Below are 27,313 nucleotides of genomic sequence, written 5' to 3'. Positions count from 1 at the left end.
CCCTTTTTAAAATTCATCTTCATTTGCCAAACCTGATTGATTTTGGTTGTGCATTTGACCATTCTAACCGTTTCGGTAGAAATTCAGCATTTTCTTGGGCAGGAAACTGACGAGGCTGGGATAGGGGAGGTTTATTTAAAACTGTAATAAGGAATATTTTATTATCTGTTCCGTTAGATGGGCGGATAATGCAGCAGAGATGCGACCTGAGCAATGTTTGAAATGTACGGGAACTTTCAAAAACTTAAAGCAGTCCGGTTTATGAAATAACATTTTGTGTTGTGAATTTCTATATTTAATATCAGGGTGGATCAATATTCCGTCATTTATTGTCCATATTTTCTGTCAAATTGGAAACCCTTGTTTGAATTTTAACGCGGTCTTTTTGTGTGGAGAAATGCCAAAAAGTGGGTGTAAAATGCTAATCATACCATGTCACAATCTTAAAACCACCCAACCCTGTCATTGAGGTGACACTTTGAACTGTCTGGTGCAAATATTCACCAACACTCACCTGAAGGATTCCGCACACAAGAAAAAAGAATCACAGAGCCAGAATCAGTTCAGAGAAGGTTGGATGTTGTATTGGGGAAATTATCCGGCTTTCTGGAAGGATGAGATAGGATGAGGCCAAATCCTAGACATTCATTTCATTGATACTTCGTATCAGCTGTGGCTCAGTGGGTAGCACACTCCTCTGAGTCAGAAGGTTGTGGGTTCAGGGACTTGAGCACATGAATCTAGGCTGACACTCTGGTGCAGTGCTGAGGGAGTGCTGCACTGTCGGAGGTGCCGTCTTTCGGATGAGATGTTAAACTGAGGCCCCGTCTGCTCTCTCAGGTGGATGTAAAAGATCCCATGGCACTATTTCAAAGAAGAGCAGGGGAGTTCTCCCCGGTGTCCTGGAGCCAATATTTATCCCTCAATCAACATAACAAAAGCAGATTATCTGGTCATTATCACATTGCTGTTTGTGGGAGCTTGCTGTGCGCAATTTTGGCTGCCGTGTATTCCACATTACAACAGTGACTACACTCCTAAAGTACTTCATTGGCTGTGAAGCACTTTGAGACGTCAGGTGGTCGTGAAAGGCGCTATAGAAATACAAGTCTTTCTTTTTTCTTTCATGTCATTACCTGGGTGGGGAGGGTGCCTTTTAATATAATAACACAAGACAAATTGACTATTTATTTACATATAGAGAGACAGAAATATACATTTTTGATAGTCTGTTGCATTTGTTGAAAGTTGTGATGTTAACCAGCGCTAGGTGCTATTTTACATCAAATTCACAGCACAGAAACAGGCCATTCGGCCCAACTGGTCTGTGCCGGTGTTTATGCTCCACACGAGCCTCCTCCCACCCCTCTTCATCTCACCCTATCAGCATATCCTTCTAGTTCTTTCTCCCTCATGTGCTTATTGAGCTTCCCCTTAAATGCGTCTGTGCTATTCGCCTCAACCACTCCCTGTGGTAGCAAGTTTCACATTCTCACCACTCTCTGGGTAAAGAAGTTTCTCCTGAATTCCCGATTGGATTTATTAGTGACTATCTTATATTAATGGCCCCTAGTTCTGGTCTCCCCCACAAATGGAAACATAACTATTTTAAAAACCTAGAAAATAATAAGAACATAAGAAATAGGAGCAGGAGTCGGCCATTCGGCCCCTCGAGCCTGCTCCGCCATTCAATAAGATCATGGCTAATCTTCTACCACAACTCCACTTCCCTGCACTATCCCCATATCCCTTAATTCCCTTAATATCCAAAAATCTATCGATCTCTGTCTTGAATATCCTCAACAACTGAGCCTCCACAGCCCTCTGGGGTAGAGAATTTCAAAGATTCACCGCCCTCTGAGTGAAGAAATGTCTCATCTCAGTCCTAAATGGCCGACCCCTTATTCTGAGACTGTGACCCCTGGTTCTAGACTCCCCAGCCAGGGGAAACATCCTCCCTGCATCTAACCTATCAAATCCTGTAACAATTTTGTATGTTTCAATGAGATCACCTCTCATTCTTCTAAACTCTAGAGAATATAGGCCTAGTCTACTCGATCTCTCCTCATAGGACAATCCCCCCATCCCAGGAACCAGTCTGGTGATCTCTATCAGGTCACCCCTCAGCCTTCTCTTTTCTGGAGGTAAGAGCCCCAGCCAGCCTGTTCAGTCTAACAGTTTTCTCCTGAATTCCTATCGGTTTGTACGATCCGCCTGTCCTCTTTGTGCCGACAGGTTGTGGGGAGGAGTGGTTGTCAGGGTGCAGGCGGGAGAGTGCTGGCTCGACATTAACTGAAGGACGATGCAGCCCCCAGTTCCACACAGTGTGTCCCATGCCTTTCTGCTGGTGCTGCCTCTGTGTCTGTCTCAGAAATTCGATTGGACAAAAGACCATGAAGGATCCTTCTATTACGGGACTTTCCCAGCTGGTAAGGATATTTGAGGACCCAAGGAAACGTGGGACATACGTGGTGTAGTTATTTAGTGTTGTAGAAAGTATTAAAAACACTTCTAAGATGCGCAGTTGTCAGGTGCCATGTGGTTAAGGTGTGTGTTTCGTGTTTATACCATGTGTCCATCTTCCCAGAATGTCCAGCTCCTGTCACTGACCTAGCATTTTATGATGCCTTTAAGAACAACTATTTCACAAGTGAACTGTACTTTTTCGGTTTTACATATTTTCAGAATAAACTGAGCCCTTAATATTTTTGTGTGTGTCTAAAGGAATTAGAATCTTTACCATTTTAAAACTGATCACCAACATCCGCTTTGCGGGAGCTGGATTTTGTACATTATGTTGTGTTGTGTTTTCAGATATTGAAGGGCTGGTTAATCCCACAATAAACAGCCTGCACTGTTAAGCTCAGAGTTTCACAAACTGAGGTTCAGAAAAAAATGAGACAGGTTTTCAAAATCTTGATTCTCTAACCTCATTTCATAATACAGTGCTTGGTAGATTAAGAGGTATTAGGGACATAGGAATTGGTAAACCAAAAAGGACAGGTCCCTCTAGTTCGCCTTCTCCCATCCTGGTAGTCGCACAATACAACAATTATGGGGTTGTTGACCAATCACAGCGATCAATCTTTATCAATGAGTCTACAATAGACCCAGACATGAGGTGAGGAAAACCCCCAGTGGTGGAGAGCTTTGGGAACTAGAGGTCCAAAGTCATCTGTTCCTCCCGAGCACACTACACTCCCCACACGACACGTCTCAAATTACTCATAGACTGGATCCCAAAATGTTATTTTCTGAAAGAAATCCATCCAATTTGCATTTGAATGAATCAATACTAACTGCTTCCACCTAGGGAGCCTCCCCTGTGCTCGCAGACCTACATTGGCTCCCGGTTAAGCAACGCCCCAATTTAAAAATTCTCATCGTTGTTTTCAAATCCCTCCATGGCCGTGCCGTCAGCTGGCAAGGCCCTAAGCGCTGGAATTTCCTCCCTAAACCTCTCCGCCTCTCTTTCTTCCTTTAAGACGTTCCTTAAAACCTACTCTTTCCTGCCCATATAGCTCCTTATGTGGCTCGGTGTCAAATTTTGTTAAGCATCTTTGGATGTTTTACTACATTAAGGATGCTCTATAAATACAAGTTGTTGTTGTTGTTGTTTCGTAGATTGACCGCTCGCTCACTGAAATATTGTTTCCTCAGATTAGTTTTGAATTTCCCCCTCCTTCAAGCGCAGGCCATGTCCTCTGGTTCCGCTGTTCTGGCCAAGGTGAAACAGCTTGTCACGGTCCACATTACCTAGTCCCTTTAGAATCCTAAAACCAGCAATCATATCGCCGCTCAACCTTCTCCTTTCCAGTGAGAAAATGCCAATTTGCATAATCACTCCCCATAATCCAAGCCCACCACCATTCTGGTTACTCTCTACTAGTTGCAATATGTACTACGGTGACTAGAACTGTACAGTGTTGGAATGTATAATCTGTTATCACAGCTAGGTGTAGAAGCCGAGTCAGTCACAAGATTTAAGAAGAAATTTTAGATAACCACCTGAACAAGAAAATATAAAAAAGTAAAGGAAAGAGGTGAAGAGTCGTTGAATATATTCAAGGCTGAGATTGACAGATTTTTGAGCTACAGGGAGTCAAGGGTTATGGGGAGCGGGCAGGAAAGTGGAGTTGAGGTCAAAATCAGATCAGCTATGATCTCATTAAATGGTGGAGCAGGCTCGAGGGGCCGAATGGCCGACTCCTGCTCCTATTTCTTATGTTCTTAGAGCAGGAAAGGGGGTAGATCAGGAAAGGGGGTAGAGCAGGAAAGGGGGTAGAGCAGGAAAGGGGGTAGATCAGGAGCACTGAATGGTCCCCATCTGGCTTCAATTACGTTTCTAATCCTTCTGCTCCCTTGATTGAACTGAGCACAAACAATGAAGTCCACATAAACAATTCTCGAAATTACTTAAATGTTGTATTTGGAGCTGAAAATCGTGGAGTACAATCTTTAAACTTGCTGCATTGGAACGTTTCAGTTGGCTGACAGCTTTTCCTGGAACAAGTTGGTATTTAGCCGAGTATTGTCCAGTGTTGTGAAACATAGATATTAACGATTGCACCGTTTTCAGGTTTCTCCTGGGGCGTGGGCAGTTCTGCCTACCAGACTGAAGGGGCTTGGGATCAAGATGGGAAAGGACTCAGTATCTGGGATGTTTTCACCCATACAAAAGGAAAAGTGTACCTGAATGAAACAGGAGATTCATCTTGTGAAAGCTATTATAAATTCAAGGTAAGAACACATAAATAAAGAAAAAACTTGCATTTATATCATGCCTTTCACAACATCCCAAAGCGTTTTACAGCCAATGAAGTACTTTTTGAAGTGTAGTCACTGTTGTAATGTGGGAAACACAGCAGCCAATTTGCGCACAGCAAGCTCCCACAAACAGCAATGTGATAATGACCAGAGAATCTGTTTTTTTTATGTTAGTTGAGGGATAAATGTTGGCCCAGGGCACCAGGGAGAACTCCCCTACTCTTTTTCAAATAGTGGGATCTATTTACATCCACCTGGGAGGGCAGACGGGGCCTCGGTTTAACACTCTCAGTGCTGCGCTGGAACGTTAGCTTAGATTTTTGTGCTTGCGTCTCATGGAGTGGGACTTGAACCCACAACCCTCTGACTCAGAGGCACGAGTGTTGCCCATTGAGCCACGGCTGACACGTGACATAAAGGTCAAACACAACCTGTAAGATTCAAATAAATGGATTCACTATTTTTAGACAATGTTATTTTTGGACAGGGGAGATGGTCGATATTGCACTAATCGCCAACACTGGATAGAGGTACAATAAAGCAGCTTCCTCTATTCTGCCCCAATATGTGTAACCTGCAGCTATAGTACAGTGGCCCCCAGAGCCCCAGTGTGATGATTCCATTCTCCACAGCAGCCAACCCAGTGATGCAAAATTGTTCAATTAATGCCAAATTATGGACAGTTTTGTGCTATGATTCTTATCCATCTAGGAGCTGAACTAAGGTGGCCTGAAACAGATATAGACTGCTGGATTATGGGTTTTCTGTTGAGATGTGGGTGACACCGGCAAGGTTGTATTTATTGCTATCCCGAGTTGCCCTGAGGACAATAAGTCAACCATGTAGCGTGGACTGGAGTCACATGTAGGCCAGACCGGGCAGGGCTGACAGACTCCCTTCCCTGGACATCAGTCAACCAGTTGGGTTTTTTGCAACAACCCAGCAGCTTTCATGGTTCATTTTCAGGTGTCATCCCACAAATTACCTGATTTATTAAATTCAGTTTCACAACTTACCATAATGGGATTTGAACTTACAACGAGGCCAGCACCATTCCCACTACGTTACTGTACCCTGTTAACACAGCTATCATGGTGATAATAACCAATTAGTATACACCAGATAGACCGTCAAATCATTTTGCCTGAATTGAAATCTAGCGTCTAGAGGTGAAAGAATTGTTTTATTTGGTTATATCACTCACTCCTCATCCTTGCCCCCAATTAGAAAGGGCCCTGTTTCTTTAAGCTCGGAGGAGGAACACTGTCTGAAATGTTAACCTCTCTTTTTCTCTCTGCCTGCTGCATGTTTGCAGCATGGTCTAGTTGAGTTTCGCTGTTTCCTCTAATGAGGAAACTGCTTCAGTCAATCCTCCTCATGTGCGCAATGCCTGGTTAACATATGGTTCGATTACAGGAGGACATTGCCCTGCTGAAGGAGTTGAAAGTCAATCATTATCGTTTTTCTATCTCCTGGCCTCGAATCATGCCCACTGGGATAAAAGGTAACATCTCTCACTTTGCGATCGTACAGTGTTCTTGCTGATAGAAGGGGTCACAAGCTGGGAGTCACAGCCTCGGCCGGTGCTCAGATCCAGCCTTCTCCTAATGCCAAGTTCCTTATATTAGTTGTGCTCAATGAGTGGAGGTAAGCAAGCTAACTTGCTGCTGACAGGGAGAGAAAACAGACTTGAATTCAATCCTGGGTTGCACTTCAGTACCTGCAGATTGGCACAGAACTGGCAGAAGCTGGGGGGCGGGGGGGTGTCAACTAGGGATTAGGGTGTGCAGGCCAAAAGTAGAGAAAGTACGCAGGCATAATGAATTTTTATTTTGTAGTAAAGAAAAATAAATGGAAAGCATCCTGTTGGCATAGCTTTTTGGCACATTGGGGTTTGGAATCCCCCTTGAACGTTCTCAACACAGCGAGCTGCCAGCCTCAGTCATGCTGTAAGGGAACAACAGGCAGAGGCAAGGTGCTCGCCCAACAGGCCGTGACAGACCAGCCTTGAGGTGTGAGGGTCTGGCTTCCTCTTCTATAGGTTCACGTCTTTCTATTAAGAACAGACGGCACTGTTACTGTAGCGCTCAGGTTATCTGTGCTGCTCCAGCCTTGTCTAAATCAACTGCACTCTATGAAGTAGGTCAATCACTGTGTCCCCAGATGATTGCAAGCCTTCCTGACAATGAGATACTACCTTAGTGTAAAGTTACAAAGAGCAGGTCAGAGGCTAGTTATTCTGCAGCGAGTGTCTCACCTCCTGACTCCCCAAAGCCTTTCCACCATCTACAAGGCACAAGTCAGGAGTGTGATGGAATACTCTCCACTTGCTTGGATGAGTGCAGCTCCAACAACACATGAAGGTCGACACCATCCAGGACAAAGCAGCCCGCTTGATTGGCACCCCATCCACCACCTTAAACATTCACTCCCTCCACCACCGGCGTACCGTGGCTGCAGTGTGTACCATCTACAAGATGCACTGCAGCAACTCGCCAAGGCTTCTTCGGCAGCACCTCCCAAACCCGTGACCTCTTCCACCTAGAAGGACAAGGGCAGCAGACGCATGGGAACAGCACCACCTGCAAGTTCCCCTCCAAGTCACACACCATCCTGACTTGGAAGTATATCGGCCGTTCCTTCATCGTCGCTGGGTCAAAATCCTGGAACTCCCTCCCTAACAGCACTGTGGGAGCACCTTCACCACACGGACTGCAGCGGTTCAAGAAGGCCTTCTCAAGGGCAATTAGGGATGGCAATAACGTCCACATCCCATAAACAAATAAAAAAATGTTTTAAATCTGCAGTTGTGCGCTGTCCCCCAGCTTGTCCTGACCCCACAACCTCTAAGGCTGATCTCCAGCATTTCCCTCACACAGGAGTACAGCAAGATTAATGACTACAAAGCAGCCTTCATAGAGTTGTGGGAGGTGGTGGCCAGCACAGGAAGATTGGAGGGTGGCGGTGATATAACAAGAAAGGGTGGAGGAGAACATTTTTACTGTTGCCAAATAACTTCCTGTACAATTTGTAAGTCGTAGCTCGTCTGTTCTCTCTCTCTCTCCGTATTATACAGCTCAGCAGATCAACGACAAAGGAATCAAGTATTATAATGATATAATAAACACCCTCGTGGAGAGCAAGATCCAGCCCATAGTCACCCTGTACCATGGCGATCTTCCGCAGGTCTGTGGAAAATGTTTGAACATAATTTGTAACATGCTAATATCTGTGTCAGTCACAAGGACGGCAGAGGTTCAAGGAGAAGGCTCACCACCACCTTCTGAAGGGCAGCTAGGGATGGGCAATAAATGCGGCCTTGCCAGCGACGCCCACATCCCAGGAACAAATAAAAAATCCCAGAGCTACGTTTTCCCCAAGCACTAAACACCGACAATACTTTAGAATTATCAGTGTTTTTATGGTTTTTGTTCCAATTTTCTCTTCCTCTCTTGAACGTGTAGACACAGAGGTTCAGCTCCATGAGCATAGGCCATCCTCTGTTGCCATGTGGCTACCTTTCATGTGTGTGCCGATAGGCTATTCAGCTCGACCAGAGGAGCACATCAATCTATTGAGAAGACGGCAGTGTTACTCAGGTTACCTATGATGCTACAGCCCTGTCTAAATCTACTGTATTCTGTGAAATAGGTCACTCACCAAGTCCCCAGATGATTACAAACCTTATTGACAATGCAGAGTTACAAATCTGCAGCTGAGCACAGTCCCCCAGCTTGTCCTGCCTCCACAACCTCGAAGGCTGATCTCCTCCAGCATTGCCCTGGCACAGGAGCCCATCAAGGCTAATGGTCATTACAGTCGAACCCAATCCTAGCCTCACCCTGCACCCACACACATGCACCTTCCAGCAGGACTCACTGGACAGTGGTCAGTGACCCTCTGCAGGGTTGAGCAGTGAAGCCAACTGTAGCACCCCTCCCACCTCCACCCCTTCCTCCATCACAGGCTGAGCTTAGACTGGAGACTCAAGCTGTGACCTTCCCAGTTGGTACAGTCCAGTTCCACACAGGGCCCTGTATCAGCCAACTGATCTCTGCTTACTTTTGGTGACTGGGAGGTTTCTCTTGTTGGAAGTTTTATCTGTGGCTATGCAAGCCTGGGATAGGTTGATAAACTCTACATAGTCTGTTGGAAGGAGCAGGCATGATGGTCAAATGGCCTTTTCTCATTCTATGCTTATCCTCTTAGAACTGACTACAGTCTGTCATCATTTATTTTTTAGGCACTCCAAGATAGATTTGGAGGCTGGCAGAACAGCACTCTGATTAACTTCTTCAATGATTATGCCAACTTGTGTTTTGAGAAGTTTGGTGACCGGGTAAAACACTGGATTACTTTCAACAACCCTTGGGTACGTTTTATGTCACAGTGTGGTTTGGTTAAATGAACATTAACCATCGCAGTTTTAAATGATATTTTAGTTCAGTTATCTCCTGCATGTAGGCATAATGGATTGAGATTTACATCTGAGTCAAAGGTTTTATTGGGATGACCGATTTAGTCCTACATAACCCACCTCAGGTACAAAAACCATTTAACTCTTGGGTTTCCAAAGATATCATGTTTTCAGTTTCTATAGCAAAGTAACAGGTAGATATTATCCTCTTGTTTAAGTCTGTCTCTTGACACCTCACATGTTATACTGTCATATTACATTTCTTTAAACTGGTCATTCAAACAGTAGGACTACTCTCCAAACTGAGCTATGAACATATCTAACACTACTATGCACGGACATAAGAACATAAGAAGTAGGAGCAGGAGTAGGCCATACGGCCCCTCGGGCCTGCTCCGCCATTCAATAGGATCATGGCTGATCCGAACCTAGACTCACGTCCACTTCCCTGCCCGCTCCCCATAACCCTTAATTCCCTTATCAGCTAGGAAACTGTCTATTTCCTTTTCTCCCTTTCAAAGTTCTTCTGACTTACGTTCAGCTTCCTGGTTTGACTTCTTAATTAAAAAAGACAAACTAAAAACTAAAGTCCTGGTAGGAAGCGAACCCTTTAGTTCATTGCGATTAAAAACATCACATCCATGTCTAAGGCTTTAGTGGGAGATCTAATTTTCTCACTGATTTATCCTGCATACCCCAACTCAAGGCTTCTTCGGCAGCACCTCCCAAACCCGTGACCTCTACCACCTAGAAGGCCAAGGGCAGCAGGCGCATGGGAACACCACCACCTCCAAGTTCCCCTCCAAATCACACACCATCCTGACTTGGAAGTATATCGCTGCTCCTTCATCGTCGCTGGGTCAAAATCCTGGAACTCCCTCCCTAACAGCATTGTGGGAGCACCTTCACCACACAGACTGCAGCGGTTCAAGAAGGCGGCTCACCACCACCTTCTCGAGGGCAACTAGGGATGGGCAATAAATACTGGCCTTGCCAGCGACGCCCACATCCCATGAACGAATAAAAAAAAAACGAATAAAATTACAAGACCCAGTTAACTCTGACCTTTCCAAGGCTACCAAGAACTGAAAGCAGCATTTCAGTATCACAATCCTATCTAGGCGCAGCTTAACATAGAAACATAGACAGTGTTTGCTTTGAGGATTACAGTGCGTGCTTGGCAAAGTTTGTGTTTTTTAAAAATAAAAAAAAGTCTATCTGAACCATTCAAGCTTTGACCAAGGTTGGAACTGTTACTTTACTATACCTGCCCAAATAATGGTCGGTCTCCCACATTGCTCTTCCAGTTGTATGTATGCCCTGAGGTAAGTTTGTTTGTCAGTGAGCTTCCCCTGTTAAAGAATGGTTCTTATCTGATTAACCTTTTCTTATCAGGGTCTTATTAGGTCAAGTTTCAACCAAAGGTCAAAGGCTCAGATCTCTGAAACTTGGAACCAGGGTGGCAGCTTGGTAACACCATTGCCAACATGCCCGACACTGTTCCCAGCTAGGATGGGTCAAGGACTTCCCTTTTATATAGTGTCTCATCACATCTCTCAGAAACATCTCAAAGTGCTTCATATACATGAACTTGCTCCCTGACTGCAGTGACATGCTATTGTTATATCGGCAAACATGGCAGCCATTTTGCACACAGCAACATCCCACAAAAAGTTAAAGACTACAATGTTGGCTGTGTTTATTTGCCTAGGCACATGCGTGGTTGGAACATCGAGTGCACATACGTGGCTCCGGTGGGGGGGGCGGGATGGGATGGTGTTTCGGCTGGGCTCGGCTCCGCCCCCATACAGGTGTGCATGTGCAGAATTGCTCAAACTTCTTTGTGTCAGCAATCACTCCCTACAAGCCTGGCTGGTTTCTCTTAAATGTTGCTTGCAAGTATCATATTGGAAATCATTTCAAAATAAAGATTAATTGTGATGGCTTGAGATCAAATTTTTTTTTTAAACTTTACTTTTTAAATTATTTATTCAGTTAAAGCCAATCTAACACTGTTGTTTCTGGTTTATCTGATTTGTGTAATATGGTAAGTGAGGGTGTAAATAATAAGAATTTGCATGAAAAGTTGATAAAAATACAACTGAAAAATCTAAAATTAATTCATTCTTATATGACTTGTTTTGTAAATGGATGAAGTGACAAATCTCCTTAACTCAATAACTATATTTCCTACTCTATTTTTGTGTGTCCTAACTGCAGTCTGTGGCCTGTTGTATTTGTTCAGTACTCACTGGTTTATTCGGTGTGAACTTTGTCAGGCTGGCAGATTTAGAAAGGGTTGTTCTTGGCACTGATGCCTCATTGGTGGATAAATCCTAAATCAGAGCACCAAGAACTGTTGGAATCGGCAGACTGAGATACCTGCACATTAACAGGAACAGGAACACAAATTTAATCTGAGGCGTGCGAGGCTCTGTGATATGCACTTAAGCAGCCCACAAAGACAAACACCTTCGACTCTCTATTTATCCATTATCTGTGATGTAACCGCTATTTCTGGCACATATATCCTGCCTTGTGATGACAAGAACTCTAGAACACTTGTGTCTCTTACCATCAAAGAGGATCCCAGTTCACCCGTGCTTCAGCCCAACTCCTATTGTTGCAGGCAAACCTACCAACTCACTGCTTCATTGCCATGGCTGGACTAGGGTAGGCAGAAGGTTGCCTGCCACATCAGAGCTTGCAAGACAGCACAGCTAACCTAGGATTATCCTGAGTCGATCAGGAGACATGAGATCTATGCTCATTCTGCTCCCATATAGGTGGGAACAATGTCTAGAATCGAATGGAAACAGTGTTTAATACATCATTTCCACCTTCTCTTTAGGTTACTCCCACCGTCACCATTTGCCATTCTCCAGTTCAGGGTAGAGCAGATGCCCTGCTCTCAAGTCATTTGCTTATGATATTCCTGATTTGCTGACAGGAGATATGCAGAAACTAGCCTTTGCCAATAGCTAGAGTGAATGCCTATTTTTCTGCCCCTGATTAAGCAGGATCCCAACCCTGAAGAGGTTGTATATAACAGTGGAAGTAGTGCAGTATGTGTGAACTGACTCCACTCGATAAAGTATTGTATTTTACATTGTAGTCCACAGCTGTGGAGGGATATGAGATGGGTGAGCACGCACCAGGGTTAAAGCTGAAAGGAATAGGAGCTTACAGAGCAGCACATAACATCATTAAGGTAAGCACCCTCCCTTTTCTCTACATCAAAAAATACATAACTCATTGAAATAATAAAGAATTTGTTTGTGTACAGCGCCTTTCAAGTCCTCAGGATGTCCTAAAGTGCCTCACAGCCAATGTAGTACAATCACTATTGTTATGTAGGAAAATGCACCAGCCAATTTGCGCACAGCAAGGTACAACAGACATGACAAACTAATCTATTTTTGGTGGTGGTTGAGGGATAAATGTTGGCCAGGACATGAGGAGAACACCCCTACTCTTCTTCATAGGATCTTTTGCACAAGTAAACAGGACCTCTTACAGTGCAGCACTCCCTCAGTATTGCACTGAAATGTCAGCCTAGATTATGTACTCACGTTTCTGGAGTGCAGCTTGAACCCACAACCCTCTAACTCAGAGCTTCGAGTGTTACCACTGAGCCAAGCTTACAGGTAGACTTTTATGATGTACATTTTTGGAGGCAGGACAGTTTGTGCTCATTAAGATAAGAATATAAGAACATAAGAAATAGGAGCAGGAGTCGGCCATATGGCCCCGCGAGCCTGCTCCACCATTCAATAAGATCATGGCTGATCATCGACCTCAACAACACTTTCCCTTGATCCCCATATCCCTTGATTCCCCTAGAGTCCAAAAATCTATCTAACTCAGCCTTGAATATCCTCAAAGACTCAGCACTCGCAGCCCTCTGAGGCAGAGAATTCCAAAGATTCACCACCCTCTGAGTGAAGAAATTCCTCCTCATCTCAGTTTTAAATGGCCTACCCCTTATCCTGAGACTATGCCCCCTAGTTCTAGACACTCCAGCCAGGGGAAACAACCTCTCAGCATCTACCCTGTCAATCCCCTTCAGAATCTTGCATGTTTCAATGCGATCACCTCTCATTCTTCTAAACTCCAGAGAGTATAGGCCCATTCTACACAATCTCTCATCATAGGACAGCCCTCTCACCCCAGGAATCAATCTAGTGAACCTTCGTTGCACCGCCTCCAAGGCAAGTATCCTTCCTTAGATAAGGAGACCAAAACTGTGCACAGTACTCCAGGTGTGGTCTCACCAAGGCCCTGTACAATTGTAGCAAGACTTCCTTACTGTTATACTCCAACCCCCTTGCAATAAAGGCCAACATGCCATTTGCCTTCCTTATTACTTGCTGTACCTGCATGCTAGCTTTCTGTGTTTCTTGCACGAGGACACCCAAATCTCTCTGAACACCAACATTTAAAAAATTCTCACCATTTAAAAAAGATTCTGTTTTTCTATTCTTCCTACCAAAGTGAATAACCTCACATTTCCCTACATTATACTCCATCTGCCACCTTACTGCCCACTCACTCAGTCTATCTATATCCCTTTGCAGGCTGTGTGTGTTCTCCTCACAGCTTACTGTCCCACCTAGCTTTGTATCATCAGCAAACTTTGATATGTTACACTTGGTCCCTTCATCTAGGTCATTAATATAGATTGCAAATAGCTGAGGCCCCAACACTGATCCTTGCGGCACCCCACTAGTTACAGCCTGCCAACCTGAAAAAGATCCGTTTATCCCGACTCTCTGTTCTCTCTCCATTAACCAATCCTCTATCCATGCTACTATATTACCCCCAACCCCATGAGCCCTTATCTTGTGTAATAACCTTTTACGTGGCACCTTATTGAATGCCTTTTGTAAATCCAAATATACTACTGGTTCCCCTTGTTAGTTACATCCTCAAAAATAAATTTGTCAAACATGATTTCCCTTTCATAAAACCATGTTGACTCTGCCTAATCATGTTATGATTTTCTAAGTGCTCTGATACCACTTCTTTAACAATGGGTTCCAGCATTTTCCCGACGACTGATGTCAGGCTAACTGGCCTGTAGTTCCCTGTTTTCTCTCTCCCTCCTTTCTTGAATAGTGGTGTTAGATTTGCTACCTTCCAATCCACTGGGACCATTCTAGAATCTAGGGAATTTTGGAAGATCAAAACCAATGCATCCACTATCTCTGCAGCCACCTTTTAGATTTGTCGGCTTTTAGACCCATTAGTTTCTCTAGTACTTTTTCTTTACTTATATTAATTACGTTAAGTTCCTCACCCTCATTAGACCCTTGGTTCCCCGCCATTTTTGGTATGCTTTTTGTGTCTTCTACTGTGAAGACAGATACAAAAAACTTGTTTAACGTTTCTGCCATTTCCTTATTCCCCATAATAATTTCTCCGGTCTCAACCTCTAGGGGACCAATGTTTACTTTTGCTACTCTCTTCCTTTTTACATACTTGTAGAAGCTCTTACAATCTGTTTTTATATTTCTTGTTAGTTTTCTCTCATTCTATTTTTTACCTTTTTATCAATTTTTTGGTCGTCCTTTGCTGGTTTCTGAAACTCTCCCAATCCTCAGGCTTACTACTATTCTTTACAACATTATAAGCTTCTTCTTTCAATCTAATGCTATCCTTGACTTCTTAGTTAGCCACGGATGCATCACTTTTTCCGTGGAGTTTTTGTTTCTCAATGGAATATATTTTTGTTGAGAATTATGAAATATTTCTTTAAATGCTAGCCACTGCTTATCTACCGGCATACCTTTTAATCTATTTTTCCAATCTACCTTAGCCAACTCACCCCTCATACCTATGTAATTGGCTTTATTTAAGTTTTAGACTCTAGTTTCGGACTTAGGCAAGTCACTCTCAAACTTAATGTGAAATTTTTTCATATTATGATCACTCTGCCCCAAAGGATCCTTTACTATGAGATTGCTAATTAACCCTGTCTCATTACACAGTACAAGATCTGAAATAGCCTGTTCCCTGGTTGGTTCCATGATGTATTGTTCTAGGAAACTGTCCCAAATGCATTCCATGAACTCGCCCTCCAGACTACCTTTGCCAATTTCATTTGTCCAGTCTATATGAAGATTAAAGTCCCCCAAGATTATTGCATTACCTTTGTTACAAGCTCCTACTATTTCTTGATTAATATTCTGTACAATGGTATAGCTACTGCTAGGGGGCCTATATATTACTCCCACCAGTGTTTTCTGCCCCTTGTTATTCCTTATCTCCACCTATTAAGATGGGGAGTGACAGCTGAGAAATTTTTTTAAAAACTGTGGGGGAGGAAAATGCAAACACACCATAATCTCATTAACACTACAGGTGTTGACTTCTGTTTGACAGGCTCACGCGAAGGCTTGGCACACGTACGACAGACTCTGGCGCAGTCACCAAAAAGGTATCCGAGCTGTCAGAGTTAAGACTGAACAGTCTCAAACATAATGCAAACAGATCACAGGACTTGATTGGAGTTTCTAACGTAAAGTATATTGTAAGGGGTTGACTAGAGTTTCTGCTGTAAAGATTAGCAGAGTTTATAGGGTGAAGCATTTCATCGGCTGCAAGTGGAATTTATGAGATTTGAGTGATAAGTGGATGTGACAAATTCCATGGAACTGTATACAGGTAGAGGCAGGTTGTGTATAAATATAAATTAATACCTTGTGTTCTGTATATAAATATAAAGCCATGGATTGGAAGGATCTATGATGGCCATTCAGCTCCAGCATGTCTTGTTTTATTTCAGTTAGAGCAGGGATGAGGGACATTAGTTATGGGGAGAGACTGGAGAAGTTGGGACTGTTCTCTTTAGAGCAGAGAAGGTTAAGTGGTGATTTAAAATAGGTGTTCAAAATTATGAAGGGTTTAGATAGAGTAAATAAGGAGAAACTGTTTCCAGTGGCAAGAGGGTCAGTAACCAGAGGACACCGATTTAAGATCATTGGCAAAAGAACCAGAAGGAGGATGAGAATTTTTTTTTCATCCAGCGAGTTATGATCTGGAACACACTGCCTGAAAGGACGGTGGAAGCAGATTCAATAGTAACTTTCAAAACGTATTTGGATACATAATTGAAAAGGAGAAATCTGCAGGGCTATGGGGAAAGAGTAGGGGAGTGGGGCTAATTGGAGAGCTCTTTCAAAAAGCCAGCACAGGCACAATGGGCCGAATGGCCTCCTCTGTGCTCTATGAAGTAACATGCTGCATTGTAGAGTTGTAGCACTCATATATATTTTTTTAAATCACAGTAAATCTATTTGTATTCTAATTGCAAGAATTAGAAGCCATTTTAAAAAGACAGTATGGGTTTTCCACTAATGTGGCTGAAGCTGCACAATTTTACATAGAAAGTTACCAGCAGTTTTGTATACCTCAGCCCGTATCCCAATTGCAAGACTATTTGTGTGGTACAAATAACTTACTAAACATTCTTTCAATATTAAAGGATTGGTGGGTATTTCTATCACGAGTGAATGGGGAGAGCCGATCGACATTACAAGCCAAAAGGACATTGAGGCTGCTGAGCGATACATGCAGTTTTATCTAGGCTGGTTTGCCAACCCTATTTTCAATGGCGACTACCCTCAAGTTATGAAAGACTGCATTGGTAAGTGTAAAATAATGGGAGGGAATATTGGGAGCGCACACACTCAGACTGCATAATCAGTTAACCAGGCACGATGAGAGCCAAAAGCACAAATCGAACATATCTGTTCAGATACTGAGATCTATAATTCTGGCTTTCTAATGGATTATTTAGAGGTCAAAAATACCATTAGGCAAACATATTACAGAATACATTTTGTTCTCTAATAGTAAAGTGTGTAAAGGGGGTTATTTTGCGGTATTTGTTTAATATCCCCTGCACTACAATGTGTGTAACAGGGCAGATGGGCGGTGACCCCAGGGACTTCCCCCGTCCCCCAGTGTTGTGGATGAGCCCATGTAGTCTCAGCTTACCTCTGCACAATAGCACGGTTGAGTTAGGAGACTCACCATGTGGGCAATGATAAGCATGCATAGTGGGTGGCAACTCGAGGGCACTGTATCACCAAAGAGCTCAGTTATGGGCTGCTGTATGCATCAGTGCAATTTCAGATAACAAGCAAAAAAAAAAGCATAAAAACTTGCCTCAGAGTAGGACTCCAAAAATGATGATTGGGGAAAGATAGTGTTCTGTAATGGCGTCCTAGCATAGTACAGAATTGCACAGGAAAATACTTTTCATGGGTGTAGCTTTTATGTACTTTTAGTGAGGACGCAATGTACTGTCAGGATTGCTTCCTGCAGCTGCTATCCAAACCTTTCCTACACATCCACATTAGTGCAGGTGTGGGAGATTTTGATTGAATCTGAACTAGGTAAGGCTGTATTTTTGTGAGGACACAATGCATTTCATACCACAATCAGAGGCGATCCTGAACACAATTGGACCAGTTCAAGATCTTGGACAACTAAGATCTCTGCTTTACGTATGAGAAATGGAGTCAATTGTATTGTTCAAAACGTGTAACCTTTGTACACGAATTTGATCTACCTCGGTGTTTGTTACATTAACAGGGAGAAAGAGCTCACAGGAAGGCCTGGGTGGCTCGAGGCTGCCTGCCTTCACTCCACAGGAGAAACACTTCATCAAAGGCACATCTGACTTCTTTGGGCTGGGTCACTTCACGACCCGCTACATCACTCACAAGAGCTACCATTACAGCAGGGGGCCAAGTTATCAGACAGACCGGGACTTGGCAGAACTTGTCGACCCGCAGTGGCCAGACCCAGGTTCTGACTGGCTGTACTCTGTACCTTGGGGCTTCAGGAGGATTCTGAATTATATCAAGGTATTTACTGCAAATCAGAGATACATAAATATATTGTTTCCTTTGCAGTTATGAAAAAAAGACTTGTATTTATATAATGCCTTTCATGACCTCGGGACGTCAAAAAATGCTTTACAACCCATGAAGCACTTTTTTTTGAAGCATAGTCACTGTTTAAATAGTGCCTTGATCTTTTACGTCCACCTGAGAGGACAGACGTTTAACGTCTCATCCGAAAGACGGCACCTCCGACAGTGCAGCGCTCCCTCACCACTGCACTGGGAGTGTCAGTCTAGATTTTTGTTCTCAAGTCTCTGGAGTGGGACTTGAACCCACAACCTTCTGACTCAGAGGCAAGAGTGCTACCCACTGAGCCACATTAAGTAGAAAACAAGCTTGAAAATATTTTGCAGTGTTCATCTCAAGCATCAAAATATTCAGTTTTAGGTTAGTGGGTAGCAAGCACTCTTGACCCACAACCTTATGACTCGGAGACAAGTCCCACTTCTAAGACTTGCACACATAATCAACCTCAGTGCAGTACTGAGGGAGTGCTACACTGTCAGAGGTGCTGTCTTTTGGTTGCGACGTTAAATCCAAGGCCCTGTCTGCCTTCTCAGGTGGATGTATAAGATCCCAACAAGGAACTATTTGAAGAAGAGCAGGGGAGTTCTCTCCAGTGTCTTGGCCAATATTTATCCCTCAACCAACATCGCTATGTTCATTATCACATTGCTGTTTGTGGGACCTTATGGCGCACAAATTGACTGCTGTGTTTCCTGCATTACAACAGTAACTACACTTCAAAATAACTTAATTAGATGTAAAGCGCTTTGGGACGTCCAGAGATCGTGAAAGGCCCTATATAAGTGCAAGTTCTTTATTTATAATATAACCATATCTTCTGTACCCCTCCATAAACCATTGTCCATAAACCATTGTCTTGACTTCTAAGTTAACTATACTGCTCATATCATGTTTAAATTCTGGTTTGTGTGTGAATAAGTTTCAGCTTTCACCAGTGTGTGCATTCACCAATTACAATGATTTAACTTTGATCTCCTGCTTGGTACTCAACTGCTAACCTCACTCTCCAACCTCCGGCATGAGTTGTAGAGCTCTGTGGGTCAATCAGCCCTCCAATCTTCCCTCCTTCAGAGGAAGTCTCAGTTAAGGTTGGGACCTCAAATATGTGAGAAACTGTAAGTGTAAACTGCGGTCCTAATAAGTACAGCCCTCACCTAGCTGAGCACAAAGACAAAAAAAAGGACAACTTTTTAGTAATTTTTCTGGTCATTCTGCTTGAAAGGATAAAACAGGTGTTAACACTGTAGCTAACCCTAAGCTCCAACACACTAACACAACAGTACTAACATTTAAAAAAAAATAACAGAAAATGCTGGATATACGTGTGAGTTTCTTACAGGCTAATGTTTTAGGTAGAGAGTGGTCTGACCAAGGGTCTCTATTTAAAACATGAAGAATTTTCTGTTTTTAATTCAGATTTCCAGTGTTCAGGTTTGTTCCCCCCCCCCCACCCTTCTTTCAGATATAGGTATGAATCCCCAAAACCCAGTCAGTTAGCCAACCATTCAGCTTTTGATCCCCAGTCAAGTTAACTGACTTTGGAATCACAGCCGAGAATGACCTGAGGAAGTGGAGCACTGAGGATGTCATGGACTGGTGACCTGGTGGGCAAATGGTTGGGCCATCCTGCAATTTCACTTGCAACTGCGTCCAAATCTTGGCTGAGCCACAAGGACGTGCCATGCAATGGTTTGCGAATGGGGGACAATTTGTTGGTACATGAGGTTGGGTGTTTTCGCAGTAGGAGACACTTATTCTCCTTTTCCAGAATTCTTTTGTATCAAACAATATACAATTAAAGCAAACTGTATTTTCACTCCAGAGTATTAATCATAGGCTACAGATACCACGTTGTATATTTCCCTCTGTGTTTCTCTAAACTGTACACCATGTCTTGGAGGGCTGACCTATGATCAGGACCCCATTAATGAGGCTGGGGAAAATAAAGAGAAAGAAATCTCTCTTCAATTCACTCTAAATTCTGCTTTTTTTTTCTCGTCACAGTAGACTGGGATCTCACTGTGTGATAGAACTATGGGTACAAATATCTTACGAGGACACACAGATTTTTAAAACTTATTCATTCTCAGGATCTGGGCATCACTGCCACAGCCAGCAATTATTGCCCATCCCAAATTGCTCGAGGTGGTGGTGAGCCACCTTCTTGAACCATGGCAGTCCGTGTGGTGAAGGTACTCCTACAGTGCAATTAGGTAGGGAGTTCCAGGATTTTGACCCAGCGACAATGAAGGAACAGCAATGTATTTCTAAGTCGGGATGGTGTTTCCACCCACCTGTTGCCCATGTCCTTCTAGGTGGTGGAGGTCATGGGATTGGGAGGTGCTGCTGAAGAAGCCTTAGTGACTTACTGCAGGTAATACACACTGCAGCCATGGTGTGCCGGTAGTGGATGTTCTTTCACTGTTCTACAGACTGGGAGTCTCAAGCTCAGGAGCAGGCATGCTTTGAGTGATGGATACTACAAAACGCATCACACTCAGATCACAAAATAAGCACACAAAAATATCTTTATTAAGAATGAAGCAGAATAGACAGCAATTTTAAAAACCTGCAGCTAAAACAGCAAGATGACAGAAAGAACTAGAAAATTCTAGGAGAAAAATGAAGACACTTTTTATTTTTAACGCCATGGGTTCGAGTGCTGCAGTGCACAGGTGTATAGTCCTGCTACAGGTGAACCTGGAAAAGAATCAGAAAGCTTCATATCACAAATTGCTTTAAGTGTGGAAATACTTGCATTTATATCTAGTGACTCATCACATCCTCTTATTAACATCTTCACGTGCTCAGCATACAATGAATTACTTTGCAGTCATGGTTGCTGTGTGCAAATGCAGCAGCCAATTTATACACAGCAAGATCATTAGTTCCCAGTCACTTGTGCTTTATGGAAAATAAATCACCAACCATCACGGTGTAATTCTTAAGCGCCGTGTGATAGATCACCTCCAGCATGAATGGTTTATTTCCCATAAATCACCAAACCCTGACGTGCTCTGTTGTACAACATGCCTGGGTTTAAAAAAAACCTTTAAAGGCAGTTCCAATTACTTATATTTACTTAGTATTTTGCCAACTTTAGCCAGGTTTACCTAGTATGGATGCAGTCTGTAAAGTGAGTGACACTATTGAAGACGGCATGTGCAGCTCACATGATGGGGGGAAAGGAATAGACTATGAAAAAAAAAATCTTGTTCTAATAGTTTGGAGAAAAAAAGTTTTTTATGGTTGTGTATAGCCATAACCCACAGAGTGTAAACGGTACACTGGTGTAGTCTTGCACAACATTTTATTTCTGTAAAATCTACAATGCTTTGTAAAATTCTTAGGCCTTAAAATATCACGGGACACCAGCATAGGATCACTTAACATCTTTGGATGAAATTCTATCTTCTGCTATTTTGCATTTATATGACACCTTTAACATAGAAAAAAAAATCTCAATGTGCTTCACAGAGGCAGCAGGCAAAAAATAGACAGTTGAGTGGTCAGCAGTTTAGTGGGAATGGGGGTTAAGAGAGTAGTTGGCAGGTCCGTGGATGAAATGAGCTTGCTCAGAGTTGGCATGGGGGCAGATGGGCGAAAGGGTTGGTTTGATGGGTGATGAGAAGTGAGGGGGAAGCAACAGAATGGATGCTCTCAATCTTGGTGACAAAGAGACCCATAAGCTCGTTGGAGTGAGAGTTAGAAGTGAGAATGGAGGGGGCAGTAGATGGGTTTAAGGAGACAGTCAGTAGTGAAGAAAACGAGCCAGAGGTTACTCTCCCGAACGATCCTGGAGTAGTGGGCAGTTTTGGCAGAGGAGAATGAGGCCCAATAGAGCTTGATATGGTCCAATCAGATCTGGTCATGGATGGTGAAGCCAGATACGCTCAAGTCTGTGCCCCTTGGGCTTAAGGGAGGGAACGACTAGATTAGGAAGGTTTGGCTGGGGACAAGGTCATCAGAAGCTGTGGTTGAGCAAATCGAGAGCTGCAATGGCATCCTGGAGAATGGAGTGCCAAAGGCTCGGCCGTTGGGAGTTTGAAAGTGCAGTTGTAAGCTAATTGGGGATGTGAGTGGTGGGAGATGTGAGTAAGTGGCTAGAGGTGACCTCGGGAGTAGAGATGGCGAGGTCTTAAGGCTTGTATGATCACCGGACAACAACTAAGAGTTTTATTCACCCATTGATATATGCAGGCAGATTGGAGAATACCGCTTATTGCCAACTAACCCCTGTCCCAACCATATGATTTCACATTTTCATTGTGCAAGTAATTATCCTCCCAATGCCCTGATTATATCCAAATTGTTTCCAAGAACAGATTTTAGTTGATCAGTCCGGTCATGTGCAAGTCTCGTTATGAGATTACACAGTCCCACCTCACTGTAGCTCTGTTTTTTGGCTACTTTTTTTCTCCGTCCCAACTTACTACATACAAACACCGTATATTAAGATTATTTTAGTGTGTGAGGGGTTGAAATTTGATCAGTTGCAATGCTTTTCTTGTTCCAATTTGTTTCAGAGTCGCTATGGAAACCCTAGGATCTACGTGACAGAAAATGGAGTATCTGAAAAACGGCAGTGTACGGAGCTGTGCGACAAGTGGCGAATGCAGTACATGAATAATTACGTTAATGAGATTCTTAAAGGTGGCTCCCTACTTTATTTCAAAATATGAAATTTTCCACAGTATTATTCGGTGAGACAGTAGATAGTTTCTCATCTCCCACATGGGAGGAGGAAACAAAATGAGAAAAGGGTAGCAGGCAGAAAGAATTTCTGACTTAAAATATCTTGTAAATGGAATGGGGGAGACTACTGAAGAAAGAATAGAAGGCAAAATTCCTTTTAATAAAAGACTACAGAGGGTCTGCAGCCAGTACAGTCACCAACCTTTGCTCTTTACAAGCACTCCTGGAATGCTGTCAATTTCCAGCATTTCCTGTTGTTATTTCAGATTGGCAGTTATTTTTTTTTTTAAACGAATATGATTTTGAAACTTGTTGCAGCTGTTAAGGATGGTGTTAAAGTCAAGGGATACACGTCCTGGTCACTGCTGGATAAGTTTGAATGGGATGAAGGATATTCAGAAAGATTCGGGCTATACTACATCGATTTTAAAAGCAAGAATAAGAGGAGGTATCCCAAGGCCTCGGTTCAATACTACAGGAAGATGATCAGCTCAAATGGATTCCCCAACCAGAGAGAAGTGAGTACCACTGATTTTTATTATCTAACAAAAAGAAAGCTTGTTTTTGGCGATCCGGGTGAGAGATGATAGCTAGCCGACATGAAGCTCTAGAACCACAAACAGCGCCACAAACTTAGAAGGAAGTTTAGATTTAGGTATTTTATACCGAGGCTGATGAGTGTATGGAAGAGACTGCCCATGGAGGCAGTGGAAGCGACTAATGTGGAAAATGGAAGGGAGAGTTTGAGGCAGTGGGCCACCGAGAGGGTATTAGTTTTGGGACGAGGCAGTGGGCCATTGAGAGGGTATTAGTTTTGGGACGAGGCAGTGGGCTATTGAGAGGGTATTAGTTTTGGGACCAGCCAGATGGGCTGCAGAGTATGTTTTGGTCCTGTACTTTCCCATGTTCCTAAACTAACCCGAGTGAGTTCAAGAACGACACTGGGCTAAAATGAGCACAAACGGGTTCTGACCATTTTGCTAATGTATTTCATTTTGAACAACACAAGCAGGGGAGGAGAAAGAGAATGATTTTAAATAAAAGACAGCTGTGGAATGAAAGCACTACAATGTGCATTTTACTCCCAATAATCCTACAGAATAAGTAAGTGTATTGCTGCTTTACACCGGTAACGGTGTCCCAGTTTCTGCTATAGAACAACAAGTAGATAACTCCTGGCAAAAAAAGTAAAGAATGTACTAATGTCCCACAAATACACAGTATTGTTTAACAAGATGCATCAGCTCAATCAGTCTGAGCTGGGGATTGTGCAGTTCCAGGAAACAGCCAAATTCTGGTGTGGCGTTTAGCTATTCCATCTCCTGCCCTCTCCCTTAACCACAGCATGTTGATCCTTATTCAAGACTCTGCATATTAAACAATCTTTCTACTTTCCTCTTCTGCTAGATTGAGAGTTGGAAGCGCAAGGCTGCAGAGGCTTGTTCGACCACCAACGCACTGCTTGCTGCAGGTAGGTGAATGAAGTCACTCCATTGCATTTAGGAACACAAAGTCTGGAGTGAGCAAAGGCCATTCAGCCCATCAATCCCACTCTGGCTAGAGCCCATGGATAGTAATTCCACCATGAACTCTGCCGCCACTAGCTATTGATCCCCTACTTTATGGGATGCAAAGTTCCTTTCACTACCTCCCCAGAAAAAAACACCAAGCGGTGCTGTTCATATTTCTATAACTGACTCACACTCCCCACCCCCACCCCCACCCCCCTGCCATTCAACAGAGAATAAGTTTATCTAAAGTAAGATGGGAAACACTTTGGGGGGAAAAATTCAGTTGTTTGCGCCTCCCGTTAGCGCCTTAAGAGGGCGCTAATGGGGCGCAAAGCAACTAGCGCCCGGGCGCGGCGATGTTTGCGCCGCTCACGAAATTAACTAGACATTTTGCGGCGGCGCTAAACACTACCACCACGATCTCCTGCGCCGGCAGATTGTGACGTCAGTCCAGTGCGTAACGCCCCGGTAGTGCCCCGGACCGGATATTGAGGGGCGCCCCCTGCCTTACCGCCTGCAACAAGAGGTTGAGGGGAGCATTATGCTGTCAGAAAGGGACTAGGGGAGCGCTATTTAAAGGTGACCGCTTCCTGCCTGTTTTTGTCGGTGACATTTTTGCACCACGCAGTCTGAGAGAGAGAGACTGACTTCTGGAGAGATTCAACGCTGTGAGAAGGAGTTTTGAGTACTGAGCAGCACTTTGCAGGTTTATTTTGATTTGCCTTTCTTGCTTCGCCAGCGCTCTGAGGTAGCGCCTCGCTCCTCGGCCTTTGTGCCTTAAGACAGGTGTGAAGCGCCTGATTTAGCGCGCCAATCACCTCCAGGGGCGATAAAAGCCAAGTTTGCAATAATTAACGCCAGGCGGTAAACTTTGCGCACGGCCGATAATGGCGCCCCAAATGGGGCGATACTGAATTTCTCCCCCTTTAAATTTAGTCCCATAAAGTAACGAGGGGAAACAACAACTTAGTAAAAATAGGACAATTTTACAAGTTTACTCGCAGGCTCTTCTAGCCAGCGTTTGAGGCTGCTGCAGCCACATTACAGAGAAATCCACTGTGTGTGACACTGCGGTTTGCGTCCTCAATGGCATCATATTTTCTCTTCAAGTGCTTGTTCAATTGTTTCAACTTGGGTGGGATAGCCCGTGTCCATGGAGCCAGAACACAACAGGAGACAGTACCTTCATTGCAGGAGGGGAAGGAGACCAGGCTGGGCAGGGGGGAGGCAGAGGGGCAAAGAGTGCAAAAAACATTCTGAACTGAAAAAAAGTCATTAGAATAGAGCAAGTGTTACGGAGGTAAAACAACACTGTTTAATTTAAAATGACATAACTAAGCAGGCATCTCACACAAGGAGCTATCCTTAATTGTATCTTTTTCACTCTTGGTAATTCAAAATCACTTTTGCTTAGAAAAAAAATGAAATTATCCAGTAATTTGAATTAAGCAACTTAAATAACAGTGCTGAAAGCATTTGTGCTTGGAAAAAAAATAAAACTAATCAACTTCAAAATGAAGAGGGGATTGTAGTCCTGCTTCAAGCCTCCTCCCAAAGCAGGCGTACAGGAATCATTAAGCAGCACCCAGAGTAAACACAAAGATGGATGGCCCCCAAACACTCACGCTGATCAATGCAAAATGCATGGCATTTACAGCGGGCAATAGATTGTAGTCAGAGAGAAGAGCTACTAGCATCTGATGCCAGTGAAACAGAATAGATAGCCCTCCTTTGGGTACTACTGCTGAATAAAAATACGTTTCGGCTAAGTCACCCTGAGAGAAGGCAAATTCAGTGTTTGACATCATGTCTGTTTCTATTATTTGAAAAGGGCAAATAAGGCTTTAAAATGGTAACAAGCACAGAATGGAGGCAAACACTTCTATGTTTGTTGTCACATTTAGTGTAATATTAAATTAAGTACATAATCTTGACACTTCTGCCTCTCTGATTAAAATAACATTCCCCTTCCTAGTGCAATATTGTAATTTAAATCTCACATCTCCTACAAAAAGCTGAAGGTTAAAAAGAGTAAATTGAGGAGAATGCTGCTATTTCCCAATGCTCGTGCCTGGGAGTGGTTAAAGGCAGGCATATGCTCAGAAAGTGGTTATGGTTTGGTTCATGTTTGAGATTTTGCTTCAACAGCAAGTTTCTGATGTCAGCTGTGTTACCAGGAAGGGGTCAAGGCAGAAGGAAGAGGTTAGGTGCTTCTATAGACTCAGGAACAGTTTCCATGGATTGGAGGGTAGCTAATGTAACCCCGCTATTTAAAAAAGGTGGTAGAGAGAAAACAGGGAATTATAGACCGTTAAGTCTGACATCGGTAGTGGGGAAAATGCTAGAGTCCATTATAAAAGATGTAATAGCAGAGCACTTGGAAAACAATGACAGGATCGGACAAAGTCAACATGGATTTACAAAAGGTAAATCGTGCTTGACTAATCTACTGGAATTTTTTGAGGATATAACTGGTAGAATAGATAAGGGAGAACCAGTGGATATGGTGTATTTGGACTTTCAGAAGGCTTTCGATAAGGCCCCGCATAAGAGATTAGCGTGCAAAGTTAAAGCACATGGGATTGGGGGCAAGGTACTGACTTGGATAGAGAACTGGTTGGCAGACAGAAAGCAAAGAGTTGGAATAAACGGGTCTTTTTCCGAGTGGCAGGCAGTGACTAGTGGGGTACCGCAGGGATTGGTGCTAGGACCCCAGCTATTCACAATATATATTAATGATCTAGACGAGGGGACTAGATGTAATATCTCCAAGTTTGCAGACAACACAAAGCTGGGTGGGTGTGTGTGCTGTGAAGAGGATGCAGAGAAACTCCAGTATGATTTGGACAGGTTGGGTGATTATACTGCATCTGCCATATGTGGATAAATGCGAGGTTATCCACTTTGGTGGCAAAAACAGGAAGGCAGATTATTATCTGAACGGCAATAGATTGGGAGAAGGGGAAGTGCAACGAAACCTG

General features: G+C 43.4%; 2 protein-coding genes across 3 annotated transcripts in view; one reads left to right on the top strand and one right to left on the bottom strand.

The window, feature by feature from the left end:
• The first annotated feature begins 2,031 nt into the window (after nucleotides 1-2,031).
• LOC147099887 (lactase-like protein) overlaps nucleotides 2,032-27,313 on the top strand; it is a 32,510-nt gene continuing 7,228 nt past the window's right edge. For both annotated transcript variants that reach the window (XM_085968367.1, XM_085968368.1), the window contains exons 1-12: nucleotides 2,032-2,429; nucleotides 4,580-4,740; nucleotides 6,184-6,271; nucleotides 7,844-7,953; nucleotides 9,011-9,139; nucleotides 12,300-12,395; nucleotides 15,569-15,623; nucleotides 16,671-16,832; nucleotides 17,786-18,060; nucleotides 22,653-22,779; nucleotides 23,140-23,339; nucleotides 24,229-24,292. In XM_085968367.1, coding sequence (XP_085824493.1) covers nucleotides 2,303-2,429; nucleotides 4,580-4,740; nucleotides 6,184-6,271; nucleotides 7,844-7,953; nucleotides 9,011-9,139; nucleotides 12,300-12,395; nucleotides 15,569-15,623; nucleotides 16,671-16,832; nucleotides 17,786-18,060; nucleotides 22,653-22,779; nucleotides 23,140-23,339; nucleotides 24,229-24,292 — 1,594 coding nt within the window. In that variant the 5' untranslated portion in view covers nucleotides 2,032-2,302. The remainder of the gene's footprint in view (nucleotides 2,430-4,579; nucleotides 4,741-6,183; nucleotides 6,272-7,843; nucleotides 7,954-9,010; nucleotides 9,140-12,299; nucleotides 12,396-15,568; nucleotides 15,624-16,670; nucleotides 16,833-17,785; nucleotides 18,061-22,652; nucleotides 22,780-23,139; nucleotides 23,340-24,228; nucleotides 24,293-27,313) is intronic.
• The window catches only part of zwilch (zwilch kinetochore protein), a 40,845-nt gene continuing 34,168 nt past the window's right edge, over nucleotides 20,637-27,313 (bottom strand). The window contains exon 19 of the mRNA XM_085968362.1: nucleotides 20,637-20,826. The gene's annotated coding sequence lies outside the window, so the exon portion shown is untranslated. The remainder of the gene's footprint in view (nucleotides 20,827-27,313) is intronic.

This window comes from Somniosus microcephalus, chromosome 27 (assembly GCF_052327205.1).
Source record: "Somniosus microcephalus isolate GS21.2 chromosome 27, FLI_Smic_1.0, whole genome shotgun sequence".
Classification (NCBI taxonomy): Eukaryota; Metazoa; Chordata; class Chondrichthyes; order Squaliformes; family Somniosidae; genus Somniosus; species Somniosus microcephalus.
The sequence above is the reverse complement of the archived record's forward strand: the minus strand, read 5'-3'. Positions and strand labels throughout refer to the sequence as shown.